The sequence below is a fragment of the Gracilinanus agilis genome, chromosome 1, assembly GCF_016433145.1.
Source record: "Gracilinanus agilis isolate LMUSP501 chromosome 1, AgileGrace, whole genome shotgun sequence".
NCBI lineage: Eukaryota > Metazoa > Chordata > Mammalia > Didelphimorphia > Didelphidae > Gracilinanus > Gracilinanus agilis.
In genome coordinates, this window is record NC_058130.1 from 183,800,285 (window position 1) to 183,824,101 (window position 23,817).

General features: G+C 37.1%; 1 protein-coding gene across 2 annotated transcripts in view; it reads right to left on the reverse strand.

Moving 5' to 3' along the window:
• SNX29 (sorting nexin 29) overlaps positions 1-23,817 on the reverse strand; it is a 714,032-nt gene that overhangs the window by 630,430 nt on the left and 59,785 nt on the right. For both annotated transcript variants that reach the window (XM_044659168.1, XM_044659176.1), the window contains exons 5-11: positions 22,833-23,013; positions 17,908-17,978; positions 16,623-16,856; positions 14,221-14,599; positions 10,970-11,088; positions 4,843-4,918; positions 3,127-3,209 (exon numbers count right to left, since the gene is read on the reverse strand). In XM_044659168.1, the coding sequence (XP_044515103.1) occupies positions 3,127-3,209; positions 4,843-4,918; positions 10,970-11,088; positions 14,221-14,599; positions 16,623-16,856; positions 17,908-17,978; positions 22,833-23,013 (1,143 nt within the window). The remainder of the gene's footprint in view (positions 1-3,126; positions 3,210-4,842; positions 4,919-10,969; positions 11,089-14,220; positions 14,600-16,622; positions 16,857-17,907; positions 17,979-22,832; positions 23,014-23,817) is intronic.

Genomic DNA, 23,817 nt, shown 5'->3' on the forward strand with positions numbered 1-23,817 from the left:
CTAAGGAAGAAATCCAAACTATCAAGATTTGAACCCAGGACCTCCTGTCTCCAGGACTGGCGCCCTATCCACTGAGCCACCTAGAAGCCTTGCCCTTTTAAACTATTAAAGCTTAGAACAGCACTGAAACTTTTGAAATATCCTGTATTTATATCAGCTATTTTTATGGTAACAAAGAACTAGAAACTAGGAATGGCTGAACAAATTATAGTACATGAATATAATGGAATTCTCCTGTTCTATATGAAATGATGAAGACATCAATTCAGAAGGACTGCTTCAGAGAACTCTGGAAGGTCTATATGAAATGATGAAGAATAAAAGAAGATAATCAGGAAAATAATTTCTGTAACAATCATGCAAAGGCAAGTGTATTTGAAAAACTTAAGAACACTCATCAATACAATGACAAGTTATATTTTGGGAATGGATAATGAAATTTACTACCTATCTCCTAACAGGTGATAGAGTCAGAATATAGATGGAGAAATATGTTTTTTGAACAAGACCAATGCAGGAATTTGTTTTGCGTAACTACTATATATTTGTTACAAAGGTTTTTTTTTTTTTATTCTTTAGGGAAGGAAGTTTCCATTGGTAGAGGTAGGAGGAAGATAAAGTGTAATTTTGTTGATTGAAAAAATTAAATTACATTTTTAAAAATATATATTGAGGGGCAGGCTGGGTAGCTCAGTGGATTGAGTCAGGCCTAGAGACAGGAGGTCCTAGGTTCAAATCAGGCCTCAGACACTTCCCAGTTGTGTGACCCTGGGCAAGTCACTTGACCCCCATTGCCCACCCTTACCACTCTTCCACCAAGGAGCCAATACACAGAAGTTAAGGGTTTAAAAATGTAAAAAAAAAAAAAAAATTCATATTGATGATCCCTCAAAGGCAGAAAAAAAAACCTCATGCCTTGCCAAACCTCAGCTTTCTCCATCCTCTGCTCCGGCTAGGTTCTATCATCCCTGCTAATTATCATCTATTTCTCCTCCTCAAACTACTTGAAAAAGTCTTCTACACTGGGTGCCTCCATTTCCCTTCTTCTCTTCTTAACCTCTAATAATGTGACTTCAAACCTCATTTCTCAAATGAAAACGATCTCTCCAAAGTTACTAATGATCTCTTTTTTTAATTATTATATAAATAATATATAAATTTAATATATGAATACATGTAGAACATATATATAGAATATTCTGTTACCAATTACATGTAATAACAAATTTCCACACAAGTTTTCCAAATTTATATGATCCAAAATGTCTCCCTCTCTCTCTTATTTTCCCCCTATCAGAGTTATACATGTATTATCATGTAAAACATACTTCTATATTGTTCATTTTTGTAAGAGAATAATCATATAGCACCAAAACCCAAAATAAAAACCCAAATAAATTAAAGTGAAAAATCACATGCTTTGATCTGCATTCCTACTCCAATCATTCTTTTTCTGGAGTAGCATTCTTTGTCATAAGTCTCTCAGAATTGTATTGCCTAATGATCTCTTAATTGCCAAAATTAATCACCTTTTCTCAATGTTTACCTTCTTGACATCTCTTCAAGATTTGAAACTGTTGACTACTCTCTTCCCCTGAACACTCTTTTCCCTCTCTATTTTACTGATACTTCTCTCTCCTAGCTCTCCTCCAATCTGCCTGACTGCTTCTCAAGTTTTCCTTTATTAATGATTCATCCATATCAAGCCCACTAAATGTGAATGAAACCCAGAGTTCTGTCTTGAGTTCTTTTCTCTACATATAATCTCACTTGGTGGCCTTATCAGCTCCCCCCAGGTTCAATTATTCTCTCTATGTATATGATTCCCAGATCTACATATCTAACCCCAGTATACTTCTAAGCTTTGGCCCCATAAAACCACTTGACTCTTAGATGTTTCAAACTGGATATCCCATAGATATCTCTAACTTGACATGTCTAAAATAGAACTAAATATCTTTCTCCCTAAACCCACTGCTCTTCCAAACCTCCCCCTTACTGTATGGTTTATTCCAGCCACTCAGATTTACAACCTCAGTGTTCTCCTCGATTCTTTACTCTCACCCTAAATGTTCAATTAGTTGCCAAATAATCTCATTTCTTTCTCCACAACATCCTTCATATAACTACCATTCTAGTTCAGGTTCTAGTCACCTCTCCCATGCAATGGCTGCCTATTTGGTCTCTCTGACTCAAGCTTTTCCTCTTGTCATTTATTCCCTCTTCCTCAGCACCATCATCAAAGTGATTTTCCTAAAGCACAAGTCTGATCATGTCAACCCCCCCTACTCAATGGATTCCAATGTCTCCCTATTACTATTAAGAGAAATATCACTACCTATTTGGCATTTTAAACCTCACAACCTGATCTAGTCCTCCCTTCCAGTCTTCTTACATATTTCCCCACCCCACAGTCTGCAATCCAGACATACTCCCCTGCCGTAACTATTCTACCTATATCTTTCATCTCCAGTCTGCATGCCTTTGCATTGGTTGTCTCTGATGTCTAGAATACACTTCCTCCTCAATTCTGCCTTTTGGAATAACTAGTTTCCTTCAAGACTACATTCAATGTGGCTCAAGTGGGCAGAGTGCCAGGCCTAGAGTTAGGAGGTCCTAGGTTCAAATTTGACCTCAGACACTTCCTGAGCAAGTCACATGATCCCAAAAGCCTAGCCCTCACCTTCTCCTGCCTTGGAACTGATACTTAAATCAAATCTAAGACAAAAGGAAAGAATTTATTTTTTTTTTAAAGATTACATTCAAGTGACACTTTCTATAGGAAGCCTTTCTTTTCGATTCAACCTTGCCTCCCTATTTTGTTAGTGCACTCCCTCCCTCAAACTACCTTGTATATTTGATATACTATATACATATTATGTATTTTTATATACATTATATATCTATGTATGTGCACGTTGTATCCCATGTCAGAAGGTCAGTCCCTTGAGAGTTGGAACAGTTTCCCTCTAGCTTTTATATCCCATTATTCAGCAAAGGATAAGTATTTAAGAAATGCTGGCTGACTGACTGACTATATTAAGTAAGAATACTCAGGAAAAGTACAAAAACAAGGCAACTTGGTAGGACCCCACTTCTAGTATAAATAATTCAGAAAATACTTACTAATTGTCATTGATTCTGGCATAGGTGTGGAAGGCAAGAGGTTGCTTAAAGGGCTCCCTTGGACTGGAGGACTGGCTTCCACGCTGAATTTTTTTAAAAGAGAGAGCAAAGTTAAATTCCAATATTATAGAATTCAATACAAAATTTAGACCTTGAAGTCTACCAAAAAGATAGAAGTCTACTTGAAATAGTGGCATATATTAGTTGAGGAAGAAGATTCAGGTATACAAAAATATTTAATGATACTCATCCTAGGTAAAATGGCATTAGCCAATAAAATGCAAACAAGTCAATTGGTTCTAAGAAAATAATAATTTTTGGAATTAAGAATCAATGAAGGGGGGGCAGCTGGGTAGCTCAGTGGATTGAGAGTCAGGCCTAGAGACAGGAGGTCCTAGGTTCAAACCCGGCCTCAGCCACTTCCCAGCTGTGTGACCCTGGGCAAGTCACTTGACCCCCATTGCCCACCCTTACCAATCTTCCACCTATGAGACAATACAAGTACAAGGGTGTAAAAAAAAAAAAAAAAAAAGAATCAATGAAGGGGCAGTTAGGTGACTCAGTAGATAGAGAGCCAGGCCTGGAGACAGGAGGTCCTGGGTTCATATATGACCCAAAAAACTTCCTACCTATGTGACCCTGGGCAAGTCACTTAATCCCAATTGCCTACCCCTTGCTGCTCTCTGACTTGGAACCAATACTCAGTATAGATTCTAAGATAGAAGGTAAGCATTTTTAATATAAAATAAAAATAAGAAACAATGAAGACGATAATAATAATTTAGAGCTTGATGCATTTTTTACCCATATTATTTTGTCTATGCTGAAGAAGTAGAAGGATCACTGGACTTTTAAGTCAGATAAATTGGATTTAAGACCTTGGCTCTGTTATTTATTAGCTTTATTACTTTGGGCAATTCACCTAACCTGGCTAAGTCTCTGCTTCCTCATCTATAAAATGATGGCAATCTTATTTGTATTACATACCATGAAAGGTTTTGTGAGATTCAAATGAGATAATGTACTTAAAGCATTTTGTAATCAGTATAGTATGTTATATAAATGTTGCCTATTATTATTCTTATTATTACTATTATTACAATTCTATAGGGAAATCAAAAAGATTATACCAATGGAGAAACTATGAGTTAGAAAATTTACTTAGGATCAAAAAATCCATCAGCAGGAAGTCAAAAATTAGAACCAATATTTCCTACTGCCCAGTTCTGTATTTTACCTATTCAAATATGCTGCCAGCACACCACTTACTTAAGATATGTCAGAACTGCTTGATATCTACCTCTGTGCAACTCTATAATAAGTTACAAACAGATCTCAAGAACTCCCTTTTATCCTGACTCTATCCATTATTCCACTGAATCTATTCATAATGATAGCCATCATACTTATAGCAAAATATGTGAATACAGAGAGAAATTGGAACCTAAAGCAGGTTGTGTAAATAGTTTGACTTTCCGTGTACTCTCAATAGGAAAAAAAGATTTATATATCCCTTGAATGAAAAAAATTTAATAACCTATAATAAGCACAATCAAAAGAGGGTAGGGAAAACAGCAAAGGAGAGAGAACTAACATAAAGTTTCACTAACATAAAGAAAAATGAATTAAGCAGCCTGTAACCACAGAAAAGTAAAAACCTTTAAGTGACTATATTAAGATTTTAATCCCAAAGAAAGCTAATATGTTTATATGAACCTGTATTGAAGTTCAGGCCCAGTGAGAATGCTGGTCTGGGGTCCACTGCCATTCTCCAGGTTACTTAAGGTGGCATCTGTAGAATATAAATCAATCAAGATGAGAAAACTCAAACAGTAGATAGAATCAAAGCAATCCTCTCTTCACTTACCAAAATGACTGGCTTATTTCTGGCCTCATTTACACACTGCATTTTATTTGCTGCCCATTTTCATTTTTATATCCATAAAGCATGCTCCATGATGGAAAATGAGCTTGTGTGAGGGAAAGAAGACTTGGGTTCAAACCATACTTCTGACACATACCATAAACAAGGTAAGTCACTTAAACTCTCAGTGCCCCAGACAATTCTTTAAAACTATAATTACATAACTGAAAATCTGCATTAGCATAGGAAGTTCCCTCACTTAAAACTCACTATAGCAATGATTTCACAATTTTTTAAAAAATCCATAATCTAAGATTTTATTTTGTCCATTAAAAGAAGTGGCAAAACTCATCTCTAACCTTGAGCTGTAAATTGCTCCCACCCAGGGACTGCCTGTATCCATATTAGGAGTAAGAAGCCATTTAGGATCAATTGTGACAACTATAGAGGCATCACAAATTGTAATCTAGCCAACCTTCTAGCAACCAGCAAATATGGCCTGCTGATATCAAGTCACACCATGTTGGAACTCAGTTCCCATCTGCAAAGATATAAAGCCAACGCTGGAGGGCAGTACAGTCTAATTCATTAACATTACCTGGTCTCTATATAAAGTTCCATTAAAGCAACAAAGGCTTTGGGATTTTTTAATTGATTCTGCTTTGTCTTAAAGAAAGTGTTCCCAAATTAATTTGCATTTTGAGAGGGCATTCACAGGAAATGTGGCCATAAATAAACTCTAGATACAACAATACATTAGTGATTTTCATAAATAGATTTGTGGCTGCTGAAGTATCATTCCAAGAAAAATTACCTTTTAATAAATCATCCTCTGCATGTTTACTGCATAAACCATATGCTACAACTTTCACTAGCACTACAACTAATAGATCACCCAGTGGTATTCAAAATATCTAAATAAATAGTTCAATGAAAAACAGCTGGGAAATATGGTATCTGTTGAAGAACATCAAGAGAACCTCACCATTTGTTCTATCCATTCTTTCTCTTTTACCCTTTATAAAATCTCTTCCTATCAATTGACTGTCAATTGCCCTAAAATCTATGGCTATGATCAGCTTACTTACTTACTTACACTTAAAAAATTCTCTCTGGACCTTGTCATCCATCCTTTCTCTTCTTTTTCACTATCAAACTCCTAGAAAGAATCATCTATACAAGAACCTCCACTGGCTCCCCCACTTTTTTTTTCTTTAAACTCTTACCTTCTGTCTTGGAATCAATACCAAGTATTGGTTCCAAGGCAGGAGGGCTAGGTAGTTGAGGTTAAATGACTTACCCGAGGTCACACAGCTAGCAAGTGTCTGAGGCAGATTTGAACCCAGGACCTAAAATCTCCAGGCCTGGCTCTCTATTCACTGAGCCACTTAGCCCCATTGCCCCCAACCCCATTGATCACTTCTTAATCTCATTGACTTCCAACTCCACTAGTTGACTAAAATTAATTCTTTAAGTTACCAACAATATCTTAACTGTTGAATTTTTCTCAGTCATTATCCTCCTTGATCTTAACTACCACTTCTTCCTAAGGTACTCTCAACTACTTTGGGCTTCCAAACCTTGCTCTCCTGATTCTGCACCTACCAATCTAAATGTTCCCGCTCTATCTCTGGTTAAATCACCATTTACACCCCTTGTCCTCCCCCATGACTTCTACCAGGGGTTTCTCTCAAGGCTCTCCTCCAGGCCCTCTTGTCTTCTCTCTCTAAACTTGCCTTCTTGGAGATCTCATAACCTCTTCACAGATGACTACAAAAGTGTATATCTAGTCCTAATAAGCCTCATGACCTCTAATCACACATCAAGTTAGTTGCTTAGTTGTCCCACACAAATCTCAAATTCAACATATCCAAACTAAGTATCTTCCCCCTTTAACCCTGCCTCTCCTCCAAACTTCCCCATTTTTTGAAACCACTATCAACCTTAGTAATCTCAGAGTTATCCTTGACTCTTTCCTCAACCTTACCACCTATATCTAATCATTTGTTAGGACTTACAGATTCTACCTTTAAAACAACTCCCTCATTCATCCCCTTCCCCCTGACAGTCACCAACCTATTTCAGACCCTCATAAACCTTGACTACTCTACTAGCTACCTAACTGTTCTCACTTCTTTTAGATTCTCCCCTCTCTAATCTAACCTCAACAAAGCTGAAAAGCAGTCTTAATAAGGAATAAGTCCAAGCATGGCATTCCTTCTCTGAAAAAACCTTTAGTGATCCCCTATGAGCCTGAGGCATAAAATTCTTATTCCTCAGAATATTTCAAATCCACTGTAATATAGCTCCTCCTTGCATTTCCAGCCTTATTACATTAAATCTATATTACATCCAAACTGGGGTACTAGCTGTCTCTCAAACTCCTACCTCTGCTTCTTATCTCTCGGCACATAGAGTATGTGCATGTGTCAGCTCTCATTCCTGAAATGTAGTCCCTCCTCACTGCCATTTCTCTGTTCAAGACTCAATTCAAATGTCTATATAGGTGAAGTCTTCCCTAATCCCCACAAATGTTTGTATTCTGTCTCCTGAACTTTTCTTGCAATATCTGTTTACATATTTTTCTCCCCAAAGAATGTCATCCTATAGGAGCAATGATTGTTTCATTTGTGTCTAGTATGATATTTCCAAGTGTGGCAGGAAAAAAAAACAGTAGGCATTTTACATCAATTTTCATGGAATTATTGCATCAGAGGGTTCAATCTCAACTATACCCATACACACTAAATTACCAATTTGCACAAGAAATGGAGCTGTTTTTGATGAGGGGTCTCTCATTTAATCTGTTGCAAGAGGACCATCCTTACTTATATGGTTCAGGAGAGAGGGCTCACCTAAGGAATTGCCAAGCTGGACCCCAATCTTTGAAAAGAAAGAAATTTATTAGGAGAAAAGCTTAAATGGCCAGGAGGCAAGATGGAAGAGGAAGAAGGGAGAGCATATATAGTACATATTACATAACAAGTGAGGTATACAGATAAGGGGAAGGAGCTGGAGAGGAGGGGGTAGAGGCCTTGATGTATAGGCAGAAAAGAAGGTACATATCCATGATGGGGCAAGTTATCACACATTTACATATACATCTGGGGGTTTCATATTGCATACGATGTGCACGTCATCTTTTGTTCTTTTATAGATTGGTTTTCTGACACATTTCTGAGATCAGAGGCGTCTCACATCACACCACAAATCCATAATAATCAGTTTCTACCTCTATAATATTTCTCATATATCCCCTTTTCTTATCTCACAAAGCTACCAACACTAATTCAAGTCTCATCAGCTCTCATCTAACCTTCTTCAATAGCCCCTTTACCTGCCTCACGTTTCACCTGACTTCAATCCCTATTCCAAAGTGCTGTCAAAGTTAGTCTGACCACATCACTCCTCTACCCCCAACCACTAAATAAAGTCTAGCTGCTCTCTTTTACTTTCAGGATCAACAAAATCCTCTGGCATTTAAAAACTCTTCGCAGCTTAGCCCCTTCTTATTTCTCCAGACTTCTAAACACTTTCTTTTCCTCCACCTGCTCCACAATCCAGCTAGACCTGCCTACTTATGTCTTTCTTATACAACAAACTATCTCCCATAACCATGCTTCAGGGCCCTGTGCCTAGAATGCTCACCCTCCTACCTTCTGACCCTTCAATTTCCCTAACTTTCTTCAAGATTCACCTCAAATCCCACTTTTTGCAGAAGGCCTTTTAGTTTCTCCAAGTGGCTGGTGGCCTACACTCTCAGATTACCTTCCATCTACTCCATCTATATTTTGCAAGTACCTATTTATGTATAAGCTTCTTCAGGACAGGGCTGTTTGGGCCTTTCTGTGTATCCCCAGTGCTTAGCACAGTACACAGAACATAGTAAATATTTAATAAATGCTTGTTGAGGGGGAGATATGTGGCAGAGTGGATAGAATACCAGACTACAAGTTGGGAGGATCTGGATTCAAATCTGACCTCAGTCCCTGTCTGTGTGACTCTGGGCAAGTCATTTAACTCCATTTGCCTAATCCTTGCTTTTCTGTTTTAGAGTAATTACTAAGATGGAAAGTAAATATTAAAAAGGTTTTTTAAAAAAAATTCCAATTTAAAAAAAATGCTTACTGACTGACTAATCATGGAGCTACCAGCAAGCAATGAATTAACTATACCTAGAAATTCCTGGTAGCCTAAATAAAAGGAACAGACAAAAAGTTTAAAAGCAAGTGTGATCAGCACTTAAAAACCATGACCAGAAGCAGTCAGGCAGTATGCCACCAAATTAGAGATTTCTCCTGCAAAAGCCCTAAAAGAGTAGATCAACATTTGATTGTTTGTGGTGAAGTTTTTTCTTTTTACATTTAATTAATTATAAATATAGGATTAGTTAATTTTGTTACTGTTTAAAGATAAGTTCAAGATGATTTACCTTTTTTTAAAAGAATTCCAATAGAACCCTAAACAATTCTTTAAATCTGGACCTACAGAAAATATAATTGATATCCCTATGAAAGAGAACGAAATAAAACTGGAGTAAAAAATCAAGTTCTTATTTCTACTTTAACTGCCTGAGTGACCTTGGGGGAGTACTTTGGCCTACTGGTGCTAGAGCTCCATGGTCTGGCTAAAGAACAAGAAGATAATAAGTAAAATCAAGAACAGACAGTAAATGGGTTGAAAAGCGATGAGAAAGCATGCAGCAGTAATGAAAGATACTATTTAAGCAGGGCTACTTCCTATTTCCATGCATTTTCTTTATATTGATTCTATGTATTGTTGTTTGATCAATTCAGTTATGTCCAACTCTTCATGACCTCATTGGAGTTTTCTTGGCAAAGATACTGGAGTGACTTGCCACTTCCTTCTCCAGCTCATTTTATAAATGAAGAAACTAAGGCAAACAGGGTTAAGTTGCCTGCCCAGGGTCACACAATAAGTATTAGAGGCCAGATTTAAACTTTGGAAGATGAATCTTCCTTTGACTCCAGGCCAGCACTCTATCCACTATGCTACTTAACTGCACTATACTGTCTATACTTATAAACTTGCCTCCTTTAGAATGTAAGCTCTCTGTGACTAGGGACTTCTTTATTCAGTATTTTTATATCTCCAGTGCCTGGCATGTACTAGGCAATTTACTAAATACTTGTTGACAGACTGAATGACTGAGTTTTATTGTATTAGCTCACTGATCTTCTCCCCTGCCTATGAGGTATAGATGAATTATTTATAGTGAGTGGGAGATGAAACATATTTGAGGTTGCTTAAGTTCAGCAATTCATCAGCAGAGGCAGGATACAACCTTGCTGGCTTAATATCTAACTCAGGCCAGGGTAAACTTAAAAAGCTTCACCACCTAGGTGGAGTCTCAGAATCACTTCTGTTGCTATCTTCTAAATACCTAGGTTTCCCATAGGAAAAGAAGGTCACTTGCACCCCTAAAATGGGCACCAAATTTTAGCTCTGAGAATGCTCACTGGCCTTCCTTCATAAGGCTGTGAGATATGTTACGAAGTCACATTCTCTAGACCTGAAGCTCACTCAACCAAAGCAAATCAGCAAGTAGCCTGAAGAATTATCTATACAGAATTTAGGTGGTTTAGTCGATTGAGAATTAGGCCTAGAGACAGAAGGTTCTGGGTTCAAATGCGGCCTCAGACACTTCCCAGCTCTGTACCGCTGAGCAAGTTACTTAATCCCAACTGTGTGTAACCCAATCTTCTGTCTTGGAACCAATATATAGTATTTATTCTAAGACAGAAGTTAAGGGTTTTAAAAAAAAAGTTGCATGGAACACTCACTGAGATGTTAAAAGACTTGCCCAGGAACACACAGCCTATGTGAGTCAAAGAAAAGGATTCAAAAGGCAGTCTCTTGACTTCACAGCCAACTGGTTCTCTACAGTGATATCATACTGCCACCACTCAGAATCAAAAGCCTTACAAATAACAAAGAGATAGGAAACAAATAACCCACCTGCTGGGGCATAAGATCCCACTCCACTGAGAGGAAACAGGACATCAGAATCACCATGAAGCACCTGCAGGGGAGCCCAGCTGTGCATTTGTGAAAGACAGGTGTTGCCATCCAGGGGCCTAGATTGTGAAAGAATGCAGATGTAAAACAGATCTCCTAGCTCCTCTGAGGGCTTGCATAACAACCACACTGATTTATCAAGCTTCTCCGAAAGGTAGTCAGGATATGTCAGATCACTGTAACATGTAGTAATAATTTCAAATGCAAAAAAGAGCAATGTGTATGAAATAGATTATGAATGCCTACAGAACAAGGTTGTCTTTTTAACTTCTCACTATGGTATTCATCAATGCATAGCATATAAGTGAACAATTAATAAATGCTAATAATGATGGCAGCATCCTTTTTTCATTTTGATGAGAGAAAACTAGACTTATTCCATGACTATACTCCAAGTCTCCATATGCTTATTTATAGCCTCAGTAGTAATTAGTCTGTTTGATCAGGAGATGTGAATTCAAAAGATTTTTTTAAAAGTAATAACCTGAGGAATGTTCAGGAGAGTATGAATATCTGTCATCAAAATATATTTTCCAACTTTGGGCCTTTTATTGTGGTATATTACCACTTTTGGGCTAGGCCTACACAGTAAGCAATAAGGGGGAAAAACACTCTTCTCCAATGTCCTGGCAATTCACATATAAATATGGAAAGAGAAACAATGTCTGTATTCTAAATTAATGGCCAAAAAATTGCTTTCCCTTAGCAAAACAAGTATTCTAAAGTCTTTTAAGTGAACCTCACAACAGTATTTCTACTACACTGAAGGGTGTCTAACATTTAAAGCTGTCCTCTTCATTTGGTCTGTCTACTGTATAGTCCTTTCTCAAACATCCATCTAATGTGACAACTAAACCACTAAATTTAGTCGGCATCTCCATAGTAAGGGACCATTTACTTGGCAGTTAGCTTATTAGAGGACCTAGCCAAAAATATTACGTGGTGAGCCATTACATTTTTCTCAGATGGTTGTGAAGGACTTTTCAAATGGTCCACCTGTCACTGGAGAAAGAAAGTTAACATTTCCTTCAAGCTCATGGAGGACCACTGACACAACAACCACCTCTTAGGACACATAAAAGTCACATTGGCTTGTTTGTTTTGTGTTTCTACACATCATAATGCCACCTAGCTTGACTTGAGGTTCACCCTTGTCAATCCTCCAGACTCTCTCAGCATCCTATTGGGTCTGATACTTTCTGGCTGTTTGAACTTGGACTATCAATTAACAGTGACTCTGAATATAGTCTCTAAGACTATATATAAGTTTAAGAACAGGTGGAAGCAGAATGGATAAAGTACCAGGCCTACAATCAAGAGGACCATCGGGCCACAGACATTTCCTAGTTGTGTGACCCTGGGCAAATCACATAACCCCAATTCCCTAGCCTTCACCACTGTTCTGTCTTAGAATTGATACTAAAGCAGAGGATAAGGGTTTAAAAGAAAAAACAACAGTGGGCAGACCTGCACTGGTATAGAATGAGGAGTCTCTTCAACAAAAGATATCCATTAAATAACCAATTCGAATAACAATGGTGTTAATAATAATAATAGCAACTTACATTTCCATAATTCTTTACAGTAAAAAAAAAAAAAGTACTTTCGCATATAGTGTTTGATCTTGGCTAGTATCCTTGAGGTAAATAAGTAACTTAGGTAACTCCATGTTACAAATGTTAAAACTTAAGATGTTATATGATTTGCCAAGGGTCACATAGCTAGAAAGGAATAGAATAAAGAACTGAAACCAGATCTCTGAATTAGAAGAGGCCTGCTCTCTTATAGGGCACTGCTGTGTAAGGGATGGTGGTCTAATCTATACAGTGAAAAAAGATGATGTTCATTATCCTGGCATCGTGATAGGGGTAATGTAATACACTAGGCCCATGTTGGCCAAAACATGGCAAGTGTGCCCCAGTGTGCCTGAGCAAGCTGCCCCATTCCCCCTCTCCACTGCACCTGAGGACAATGTTCACATGCCCCACCCCTCTGTCCAGTCACCCAGCACTAGCACTTCCTCCCTCTGCTGTCTGGGGCAACACAAGAGCTCACAGGCTGCTTGAAGGTACACTTTTAGCACAAGATCTCTAAAAGGTTCCTCAGCACTACGCTAGGCTAACTAAGTGGGGGAAAAAAGGTTAGATCACTCATTCAAGAACTTAAATAAAGTCACATCTGGTTCCTGGAGCCTTCAATATCTTCTACCAGTTGAGTGGTCCAAAATACAAGGTATTAAGCAAAAAGGTATATGTGAATTAGCAACAGAGACCATGTCAAAATACCACTACTCATATAAGTTACCTTGAAAAGAAATACCAAATGTACTAGTCCAGTGATGGGTAAACTATGGCCTGCCAGCCAGATGTGGCCTCCTGAAATGTACTATCCTGTAGCTCGACATTATTCCTAATCTGATGAATACAATGAGTAGGTACAATACAATGAAACTTCAAAAGAATTGCCTTAGAAACAGACTGACAGATGAGCATTTCCTTTCTTCTGGCCCCCTCTTTAAAAAGTTTGTCCATTACTAGTCTATACCCTTTTCATGATACAAGCCTATCTTCCCCTTGAGTTTCCTTCCTAGGCTATTCAGCCATGATGGCAAATTAAGAGATATAAAATAGTATTAACCAACATTTATGGAGTTCTTTACTAATAACAAAGTGCTCTGCATACTCAATTTTATTTTGGCCCTATGAGGTAGGCAATAAAGGTATTTTTCTAATTTTACCAATTTGGAAACTGAGGCACAGAGCAATTAAAAGACTTGTTCATGATCATACAACTAGTAAATTATAAAAAAAACAGAATATGAGCACAAACCTCCTGACTCCAAATTCAATGCTCTTTCTATCATATCACATCTGCCTATAAAGAAAGCTGACCCAAATAAGACAACAGACAAAGAGTGACACATTGCCTAAGAATGTCAAAGCATCCACCCTTAATTTTCTAATAGTAACCTCAGAATATGCTTCTTTTGTCTTTTTAATTCTTAGGAAGGTGGTATAACAATTCCTGCCCTCCAAATCAAAATATTTGAAATGAATTGGGTAATACTCAAAAGAAAATAAACAGCTTAGATTCTGATTTCTATCTAGTGTTGCAAAGAGCAAATGAAGACAGACTCTTGAAGTATTTATGAAACATATAACTCCTTTCTTAAAAAATAAAATCAAACTTACTTCTCAGAAACCTCTTTGTGATCTTCTATGCTTTTTTGACCAAGTGATTTTCCATAAACTTCATCTTCATTTTCATCAATATCTTCATCATCAATACTCTTCACATCCAGCTTCTGAAATCCATATTCTCCATTAAAAGACATAGAATCATTTTTCCAAGAGTTGCTACTCTGGCTTCCATTAGAATTTTGCCCAAAGGGGCTTTCAAAAGTAGACATGATATTAACTGATGATCGATCTGAATTCTCCTCTGAGCTTTCTCCTGTTCCACCTGTCTTCTTAAAAATGTCCCCAGAGTTTTGTTCATCTTCCTCATCATCAAATGAAATTATATTAGTCACCTTCTTTTTCTTTTTCCTATCCTTTTTACATTTTGCATCTGTCAAGAGAAAAGATATATTACAAGAAGTCTTAAGGACAACTGAAATACTACCATGTCTCATCCAGAGCATAAGACAATTTTCTAAATCTTCTGAGAAAAAGATATAAAAACAATAAAAAAGAAAAAACAAGATGATTCAAAGCCACAAAGTCACTCAAAAGGTTATGTAATCTATTTCCATAAGGCTGAATATGTAGCACAGTTATAAAATAATAAGTAATTCTTTAATAGAATATCTACATATATATCTCCAATGAGCATTCTTTCAAAATCATTGTCCTAAGAAGCTGTATGTCTATCTAAAACAATACTATCACTACTCAAAATATTTGTAGAATTCCTTCTTTCAGGTTACTTTCTAGGCTAGGTTATGAGCTTTTCAAGAAAAATCAATATTCATAATATTATCATGTTTTTGTTTTTACCAAAAATCAGATTCACCAACTTTATCAACCACCTTATTCACTAGATTTTGACACAAATGATGACACAAATTCCAAAAAGCAAAGTTGTACTACTATTAAACACATTTTTAAAAATATTCCAGGGGCAGCTAGGTAGCACAATGGATAGAATGTCAGACCTGTAGTTGAGAAGACCTGAGATCAAATCTGGCCTCAGACACTTCCTAGCAGCAAGTCACTTAATCCCATTTGTCTAGCCCTGGTCTTTCTATCTTAGAGTTGTTACTAAGCCAGATAGTGAGAGTTTTAAAAATATATACCCATGCCAAAGACTTTAAAGGGAATCTCTAAAGAACTATTCCCCGGATTTTTTTGTTTTGTTTTGTTTTTAAACCCTTACTTTCTGTCCTAAAGTTATTACATAGAACGCCTCTCTTAAAAAAAAAAAATCTAACTTACTTCTCAGAAACCTCTATTTGATCTAACAACTCTAAGACAAAAGGACAAGGGTTAAGCAAATGGGGATTAAGTGACTTGGCCAGGATCACATTGCTAGAAAGTGTCTGGGGCCAGAGTAGAACCCAGATCCTCCCAACTCCAGACCTGGTTCTCTATCTAATGTGCCTAGCTGCTCCTTCCCAAAGTTCTAAGAAATAACATTTTTTTAATAAGTTCAGAGTTTCCCAAAGAGACTAAAGAGCAATTTTCAATTGGATATATAAATTCTAGTGTACTCATTTTTAAAAATCAGTCATATTGCTTTGTGTTTCATACATCATTCAGACAGATGTGTGTGTCTGATTCTTTTAAAATCTCCATTAAAGAAAATTCTGTATTCTGGCTTATCTGCTAAAAGAAGCCTGAGCAGCAGATCCCAAGTCTGAAAGGCCAAGGAATAAACTGCCCTTTTAAAAGGCCAATGTTAAATATTACCAGCATCAGAAAGTAAGAGTTTAGTTTTCAGAAAGATGCCAAAACAAAACATATATTTGGTCCATAGGTCATTCCTTGCATATATCACTGGAAATTCTAATCTGCTTACAGTTAAGTTTTAAGAACCACAGAACACCAGAAATAAGATCTAAATACATGAGGGTCCTGAATTCCTGATCTTAATTTTGTGATACCTTAGATAGCTACCCTCCCCATTACACTAAATAATGACCAAGAAATTTTCAAAGAAAAAAAAAATCTCAAAGCATAATTAAAATAATAAAAGAAAAGGAAATTTCAAAGAGGGAGAGACATATCTGAAAATCATTGATGCAAAAATTAAAAGTTATCAATAATTTTATAACAACATGCATGTACATGTAAAATACACACATACACACAAGAGCACTTTGAGGAGAATGTCTAGACAATAGCAAATAAGTAATATGGGAAAAGCACAATTCCAATAAATTTAGGAGCCATCACCTTTGCACTCCACTCAGCCTCTGTGTACATACACTGATTTTTCAACTGATATCTCTAAAATAAACCCAGGAGCTAAAAGCAGCTTCTTACCAGGATAACCTGGTATAATCCATGCTCCTGGTTTTCACTAGAAAGAAAGACAATTATTACCTCTAAACTGCTCTATTCAATAATGCCCATCCTCACCAAGTACTTACCAGCATTGACGTTCCTGGCTACAACTGGCAGAGGATCAGATTCCTGGTCTGGTTTGATTAGAATGGAGACAGCAGGAGATGCTGTGATCTCTCGAAGAATGCCTTGGGTAGATACCTTCAGCAAGGAGGTCACATTTTGAGTAGACTCCTTTAGGAGGTCAGACACAGTGTACTTACTCTGCCCATTCAAGTCCTTGTTGTCGATGTTGATTGCAAAGAGTATAGAATTTAGACCTGATGAAGATTTTTAAAAAAAGGCCTGCTAACTATAGAATTCTTTCCTAAGCATACATCTCTAAATACAATACTAAAGAAAAACAAGAACCTTTACCCAGGCAACTGCCTGAATTATAGCACATACTTTTGCCTTTAAACATTATTTTTTTAAAATCTTTCCCTAAAGAGGAATTAATACATAATGAGCATATAAGCAACTGAAGCCCCTCTACTTTGGCTTTCAATAGCTACATCCAGCACACTGAAAGCCTTACTTCTACCAGTATACTTTTAAATAGCCACAAATAAAAAGCAAGAAGAGGAAGATAACATGGACTGAAATTATTTTCACCCATATAAACTACTTATGCAGGAAAATATTGAACAAACACTAAAATTTACTGGCTAATGATGTCTTGGACTCTGTACTATATGGAACTTGTTAAGTTTTTAATGTATTACAAAAAGGAACCGTAATTAAAGGACTTGCAGCTGAGCTTTTTTTAAGAGGCGCTCTCAAAAGTCAAAATGACAAGTAATTCGAACCACAAAAAATATGAGTAAAATGGCATGCTACATCTACTACATTATTTATTTGCTATGTTAATGAATTCTTGTTTAGAAAACTAAGAGTTCAATTTCACTATAGGAAGATCAGTAACAAATGTGTTCTAGGTCACTGAAAGAACTGGGAAAAGTTTTGATATTCCTTCTAATTAAAAAGAAGCTATTAGGGACAGCTGGGTAGTTTTCAGTGGATTGAGAGCCAAACCTAGAGATGAGAGGTCCTAGGTTCAAATCTGGCCTCAGATACTTCCTAACTATGTGACCCTGGGCAAGTCACTTAACCCCCATTGCCTAGCCCTTACCAATCTTTTAGTTCTAAGGCAAAAAGTAAGGATTTAATAAAAAAAAAATTTTTTTTTAATTTTAAAAAGAAGCTAATAACTACACTTTCACAATTTAGCTTAGGCTAACTGCCACCTTTTCTTATGCAAATAATTACAAGTCCAGAAAAGCCTTTAAATCAAGATCTATTCACAATTGGCTTTAAAATTCTATGGCTTACCAGCTGCCATGGTTGGGAGCATGCTGGACCGTTCTTCATCCATCACAAAGGCCCAGTCTTCATAGAAAATGCTGCCAAACAAAAAGAGAAATACAAAACAATTTATAGTAGACAGTCTCTTCTGGAAGTACTTTGAGAACTGGCTATTTGATTCTATAAACTGACTGAATTAAAAGAACACCTAGAAAACTCATCTTAGAAGCTCTGATGTATCATAATTACTGCTAAAATGGATATTGTACATATAGAAGTATCCAAGGGGTGGTATGTAGTATTAATTCAACAAAGATAAGTACAGAATCTGTAACCCATACGTTCTGTGACTTCCTGGCTGGTCTCTTGGGAACCCAAACCATAAAGAATTAAAATAGATAGTTTATGTAAATGCAGCGTTTATTGATCTTTAGACTGAGAGTCCCAGAATTTAGGGTAAATACCATACAAAAATTCCCTGTGAAACAGACCAGGAAGACCCAGAAACAGTAGAACTATAAAATGGGCCTACTGGTTCTGCTTAGTAGGTAAGTAGAAGAAGTTGCTAGAGACCTCTGCAGGCTCTTTAAGTCTTTTATAAATAGTTCTAAGAATGAGGGGGGAGGAGATGAGAGCACCAGACCTGTGATTTCATCATTGTTGGGAGCCAAATAAGGAACTTCTTCTATCAATGAAGACAGGAACTTTCCCTACAACATTGTCTGCAGTCCTATTGTCATAGTGGCCTAGGCAACTGAAAAAGGACTTTTCTACAGTCACAGACAGTTAGTATCAGGGGTGAGGCTTGAATCCAGTGGTGTCCTTATGCCAAAGCCAGTTCTAATTCCACTACACCAATCTGAGGTGCTCTCTCTCTTTATCTTCCCTCTCCCTCTCCACTCCTCCCACTTTCTCTCTCCATACATATGTGTGTATGTATGCAAGTAGTCATACATATAGAATATAATGAATATTCATATGCAATACTTCAAAGCAAAATCTGAGCATCAAGAAACCATTAGAAGAGTCTAAGAGGCATGTGTAGCTTTCAGGAGGATATATGAGAGCTATGCTGGTTCAGTCAACTCATTTTAGCCAGAAGAGACATAATAAGTTTAAGGAAGACATAATCCCTATCTTCATGGAGCTTTCAGTCAAGTCTCAGGATAGATACAAATACAGATAACAGTACTATTGCTGTTATTCGTTTGTTTCAGTCATGTCTGACTGTGACCCCATTTGGGATTTTCTTGGTAAAGATACTAGAGTAGTTTGCCATTTCATTCTCCAGCTCATTTTACAACTGAGGAAACTGAGGCAAACAGGGATAAGTGACTTGCCTAGGGTCACACAGCCAATGTATCTGAGATTTAAACTCAAGAAGATAAATTTTCCTGACTCTAGGTTCAGCATTCTATCCACTGCACTACTTAAGAGTATTAAAAAAGTACAAAACAAAGTGTTTTGAGAAATCCATAGGAGAAGGTTATTGTTGGGCTGCTAAAGAAGATAAGGTCATAGATGGTTTCAGGGAAGGTTTCAAGGGAAAAGCAGAATCTGAATTGAACTTTAAAAGGATAAATGAGGAGAAAAGGCATCTGGCCACAAAGGTGAAAAAGGACAAAATGTACTCAGGAATAAAGAATCCAACTTGACTAAAGCATAGAGTGAACAGCAGAGAATCACTTAAGAGAAAACTGGAAAGATAAAGTGGCACAAGATTTTGGAGAGCCTAGAATGCCAGGCAAGAACTTTGAACATTACTAGATAAGCAATACAAAACCAATGAAGATTTTAACAATGGAATTTTGTGAACCATTACATTTGTAGGGATAAAACAAGGAGATCCTATAAGGCAGGGGTCAGCAACGTATGGCTCTTGAGCCATATCTGGCTCTTTTGAGGGCCAGATATAGCTTTTTCTGCAGGAGCCATAAAGTCAATTTTTTTTCAGGCACTGTTACAGGAGCGCATACTGTGAGCACTGTACAGCTCTCACGAAATTACATTTTTAAAAATGTGGCTTTTATGGCTCTCACGGCCAAAAAGGTTGCCGGCCCCTGATATAAGGCAAACTGATTTAGCAATTCAGATAGGTGATGATGAAGGCCCATAGTAAGAGACAGAGGAATTAGTCCATTACAGAAAGTTAATAGGGATACCAATGCCTCCATAAAACACCGCATTTATAAACAATAGTTGCCTACAAGGAGAAGGGCTATTGTAGGAGAATTTGTGTAATAATATGTTAGTGAATTTACTAGCCTTCCAATTAACATCTAAAACCCCCATCTAAGTGCCAAAATTTTAACTGTTATTTGAGTATTTATTATGTGGACTATAAGAATTAATAAATGGATTCAATTTTTCCATAATTACTAAAATAAGTGGTTGATTCTATGAAATAGAAAACATTACAATTGTTAAGTCAAAGTTAAAATTGAATGTAGAATATATAGGTTATAAGGGAAAAGGCAATTGGGAAACTTAAAGGTACCCCTTTCCTTTATAAGGCTAACCTTTCTAACAAGATCCTGTCTCCTCTTTGGACTATGGGCTCTTGCATCTTTAATCTCATCTTCATTAGCTCTTTCCCTTTTGCCTACACACATGTTCTGATCTACTCTTTTAAAAAATAAGTCCTTCTTATCTGCTGTCTACCCACTACTCTCTGTTTCCCTTTACTACCAAACTTCTATTAAAAAAGGTACCTTAAAGATTATGCCATATCACAAAGTACTGAGTTTCACTCCTATTGGAATTGGAAGTATTCAAAAAGATTAAATGATTTGGGGATATTAAGACAGTATCACGGGGGCAGCTGGGTAGCTCAGTGATTGAGAACCAGGCCTAGAGACGGGAGGTCCTAGTTTCAAATCTGGCCTCAGACATTTCCTGTGACCCTGGGCAAGTTACTTAACCCCCACTGCCTAGCCCTTACCAATCTTCTGCCTTGGAACTAATACCCAGGATTGATTATAAGATGGAAGGTAAGGGTTTATTTAAAAAAAAAAAAAAAAAAGACAGTATCACAATCAAAAAGAGGACTGAACTAAAGAACATGCTAATATCCATCTCTTCCAAATCTAAGATGTGACCCTATAGATCCTATATTTGTTGCTTTTATTTCATTCTACACTCCTTCCTCAAACTTTGCAATATGGCTGTTGTCCTTACAATCATACCACTTTCTCAAAGGAAAATGGCTTTTTATCAATTCACATCTACACTTTCATCCTTGTAACATTTAATCCTACTAACCTCCTCCTTCTTCTTTGTTACTTTCTCTTCCCTTGGGATCCATGACAGTGGACTCTCCTAATTCTCTCATCTCTTCTCTAGCTTCTCTCCTTCCTTCTGTCCCCTGACCAAAGTTCTATCTTCAGCCCTCTTCTCAAAGATCTCCTTTCAATATCTACTCACAAGAGAATGACTCAGAATCTCTATTTCCAGCTCTAACATCTCTCCTGAACTTCAGATCCACATTTCCAACTGCCTGGTAGATATCTCAATCTAGATAATAGGTTTAGAGTTTGAAGAGACCAATAACATTATCCAACCTCCTTCTCAAAGATGAGGAAACTGAGGCCCAGAGAACTTAAGAGACTTGACCAAAGTTCCAAACGTGGTAAGGTGCAAAGCTAGGATTCAGATCTAAGCTGTCTGATTCTGAATCTAATGTCCTTTTTACTATACCACACTGCCTCTTTATCAACATCTAAAAGTTAACATGTCCAAAACTAAAAACCATAATTTAACCAAAAAACTATTCCTCCTAAAAATTCTGTTTCTGATAATGGTACAACCATCATTCTCCCAGTTACCTTAGTCACCAATCTTTAATGTCTGTCTCTTTCCTCTCTACATCTAATTAGCTGCAAAACACCATTGATTCTACTTCCCAAATCTCTCTTTCTTTGCCTTCTTTCCATTCTACTACCATCCTACTTTTGAGCCTCGGTTACCCCTCAATAGTGGCATTATGGCCTCTTAACTAGTCTCTTTAGCTACAATTTCTTCTATAAATTACATGTTGGTTAATCTTCCTAAAACATACCTCTGATCATTTAACTCTCACCCCCTCATCCTCAACTTTCTGTTATATTCCAATGCCTAATAAATAAATTCTAAATCCCTTAGCCTGGCTTGAAATTAATTAATTATTTTAAGATATCTTTCCAATATATCAAATTGAATTTAGATTACAACTCTGTCAATTTGGGGTATAACATAAAGGACTAGGGAAAGATTAAGATAATTCCCCTTCAGAGAACAATAGATGAGAGCTTAATAGCTCTTCACCGATCTTAAATCCAAGTCACTTACTAAAGTCTATCTTATATTTAACTTCTGAAACCAAAAATAATATAACAGAAAGAGCCCTGGATTTGTAACCAAAAGCCCTGTATTCATTTGAATACTGGCTTAACTATTTACTATATATTGTATAACCTTAGATAATTCAATTTCTCTGGAAACCTCAATTTCCACCACTGAGATAAAAAAGTTCGTCTGCCTAAATCACAGAAAGGGTAAAAAGATTAAACAAAAATGTGTATGAAGTCCTTTTGAAAGATAAAGTATAACATAAATGCCAGCTACTATTTCTAGCAATATTAATACAGATGTTAATAAATCATACAACAAAGCATAAAACTGTATCTAAAACTGTCTCTTCCCCTTTAGTTTCTGACTAAAATAGGACTTTTCAAAATAGTACAAATTTAAAATTGTGTAGAAATGTATTACATATAATTGGTTAAAAAATAAATAAATGACTTTTAAAAAAAGTTCAAATTAAACTGTCACAGAATAAAACCCACATTCATTTCTAAAGAAAATGCTCTCCCTACCTAAAAGCCCTAGGGCTGTGTCCAAGAGCCAGGTCTGCAGGGAACCACCTGAGAATGCAGTGTCTAAGGGCTGCTGCAAGCCCCAGGCTACCCAGTTACCTCAGTCTAATTTTGTCTGCCAACAGCATGTGAATGTAGCGCTCCAAGGAGTGTTCATTGAGGGCACAGCGCAGCCAAGCTCGCCCTCTTCCCACATCTGTGCTGATGTTTCTCAAGGAGTAGAAGCGCTGCAGTTCATGCTTATTCAGGACTTCCTTCACATAGTACCAAAATACAGGCTCTGCAAAAGGTAAAGGACAGCACCATCATCATTAACTGATGCCTAGAAACGCTCTTTTCAGGTACATTGACCCTCCTATGGCACCTGGGGCACCTCGGCAACACATTAACATTACGTTGACATTAACATATAACTGGAGAATAAGCCTGATCATGCCCAAGGGCATTCTTTCTACAGGTTGCTCTCTTTCAGGAGAGTACTGGTCAAAAGTAATTTGTTATGTATAATACCCAGGCTACTCAGCCAAAAAGTTGTTTTTAAACACACCTAATAAACCATCTGTTCATACATCACATTTCAAATCAAATGGCTCCATCCAGCATAGCCAGTCTTTCTAGAAATTGAAATCACCTACTATTGACCTTGAATGCAGGTGAAACATTTCCCAGCGTGTTCTCACCCTTCAATTTAGCAAATTGCTTACTGCTACACAATTTTTCTATAGCTTGTCACCAGGGATGCTTGAGATGATAAGAATTATCCCAGGAGGATTCCTTTGCCACTGCCAAATCTAATGTGATATATTCAAAGTTCAGCTCGTTCACCACTTAATTCATGCAGGATCCAAAATTAAAATTAGGAACTATGAATGCTGTACACATTACTATCTCTTATATTAAAAGGCAGGATTAATTCCAAAATTGGGCAAATATTTATTATTGACTAGGACTTCTGAAACCCAGCTTCCAAAGAACACTAGAATTAAGAGGAGAGAGATGGAGAGACAGGGAAAAAGAGACAGAGACAGGGGGAGGAGTGGGGGGGCGGGGGAGAAGAGAGAGAGAGAGAGAGAGAGAGAGAGAG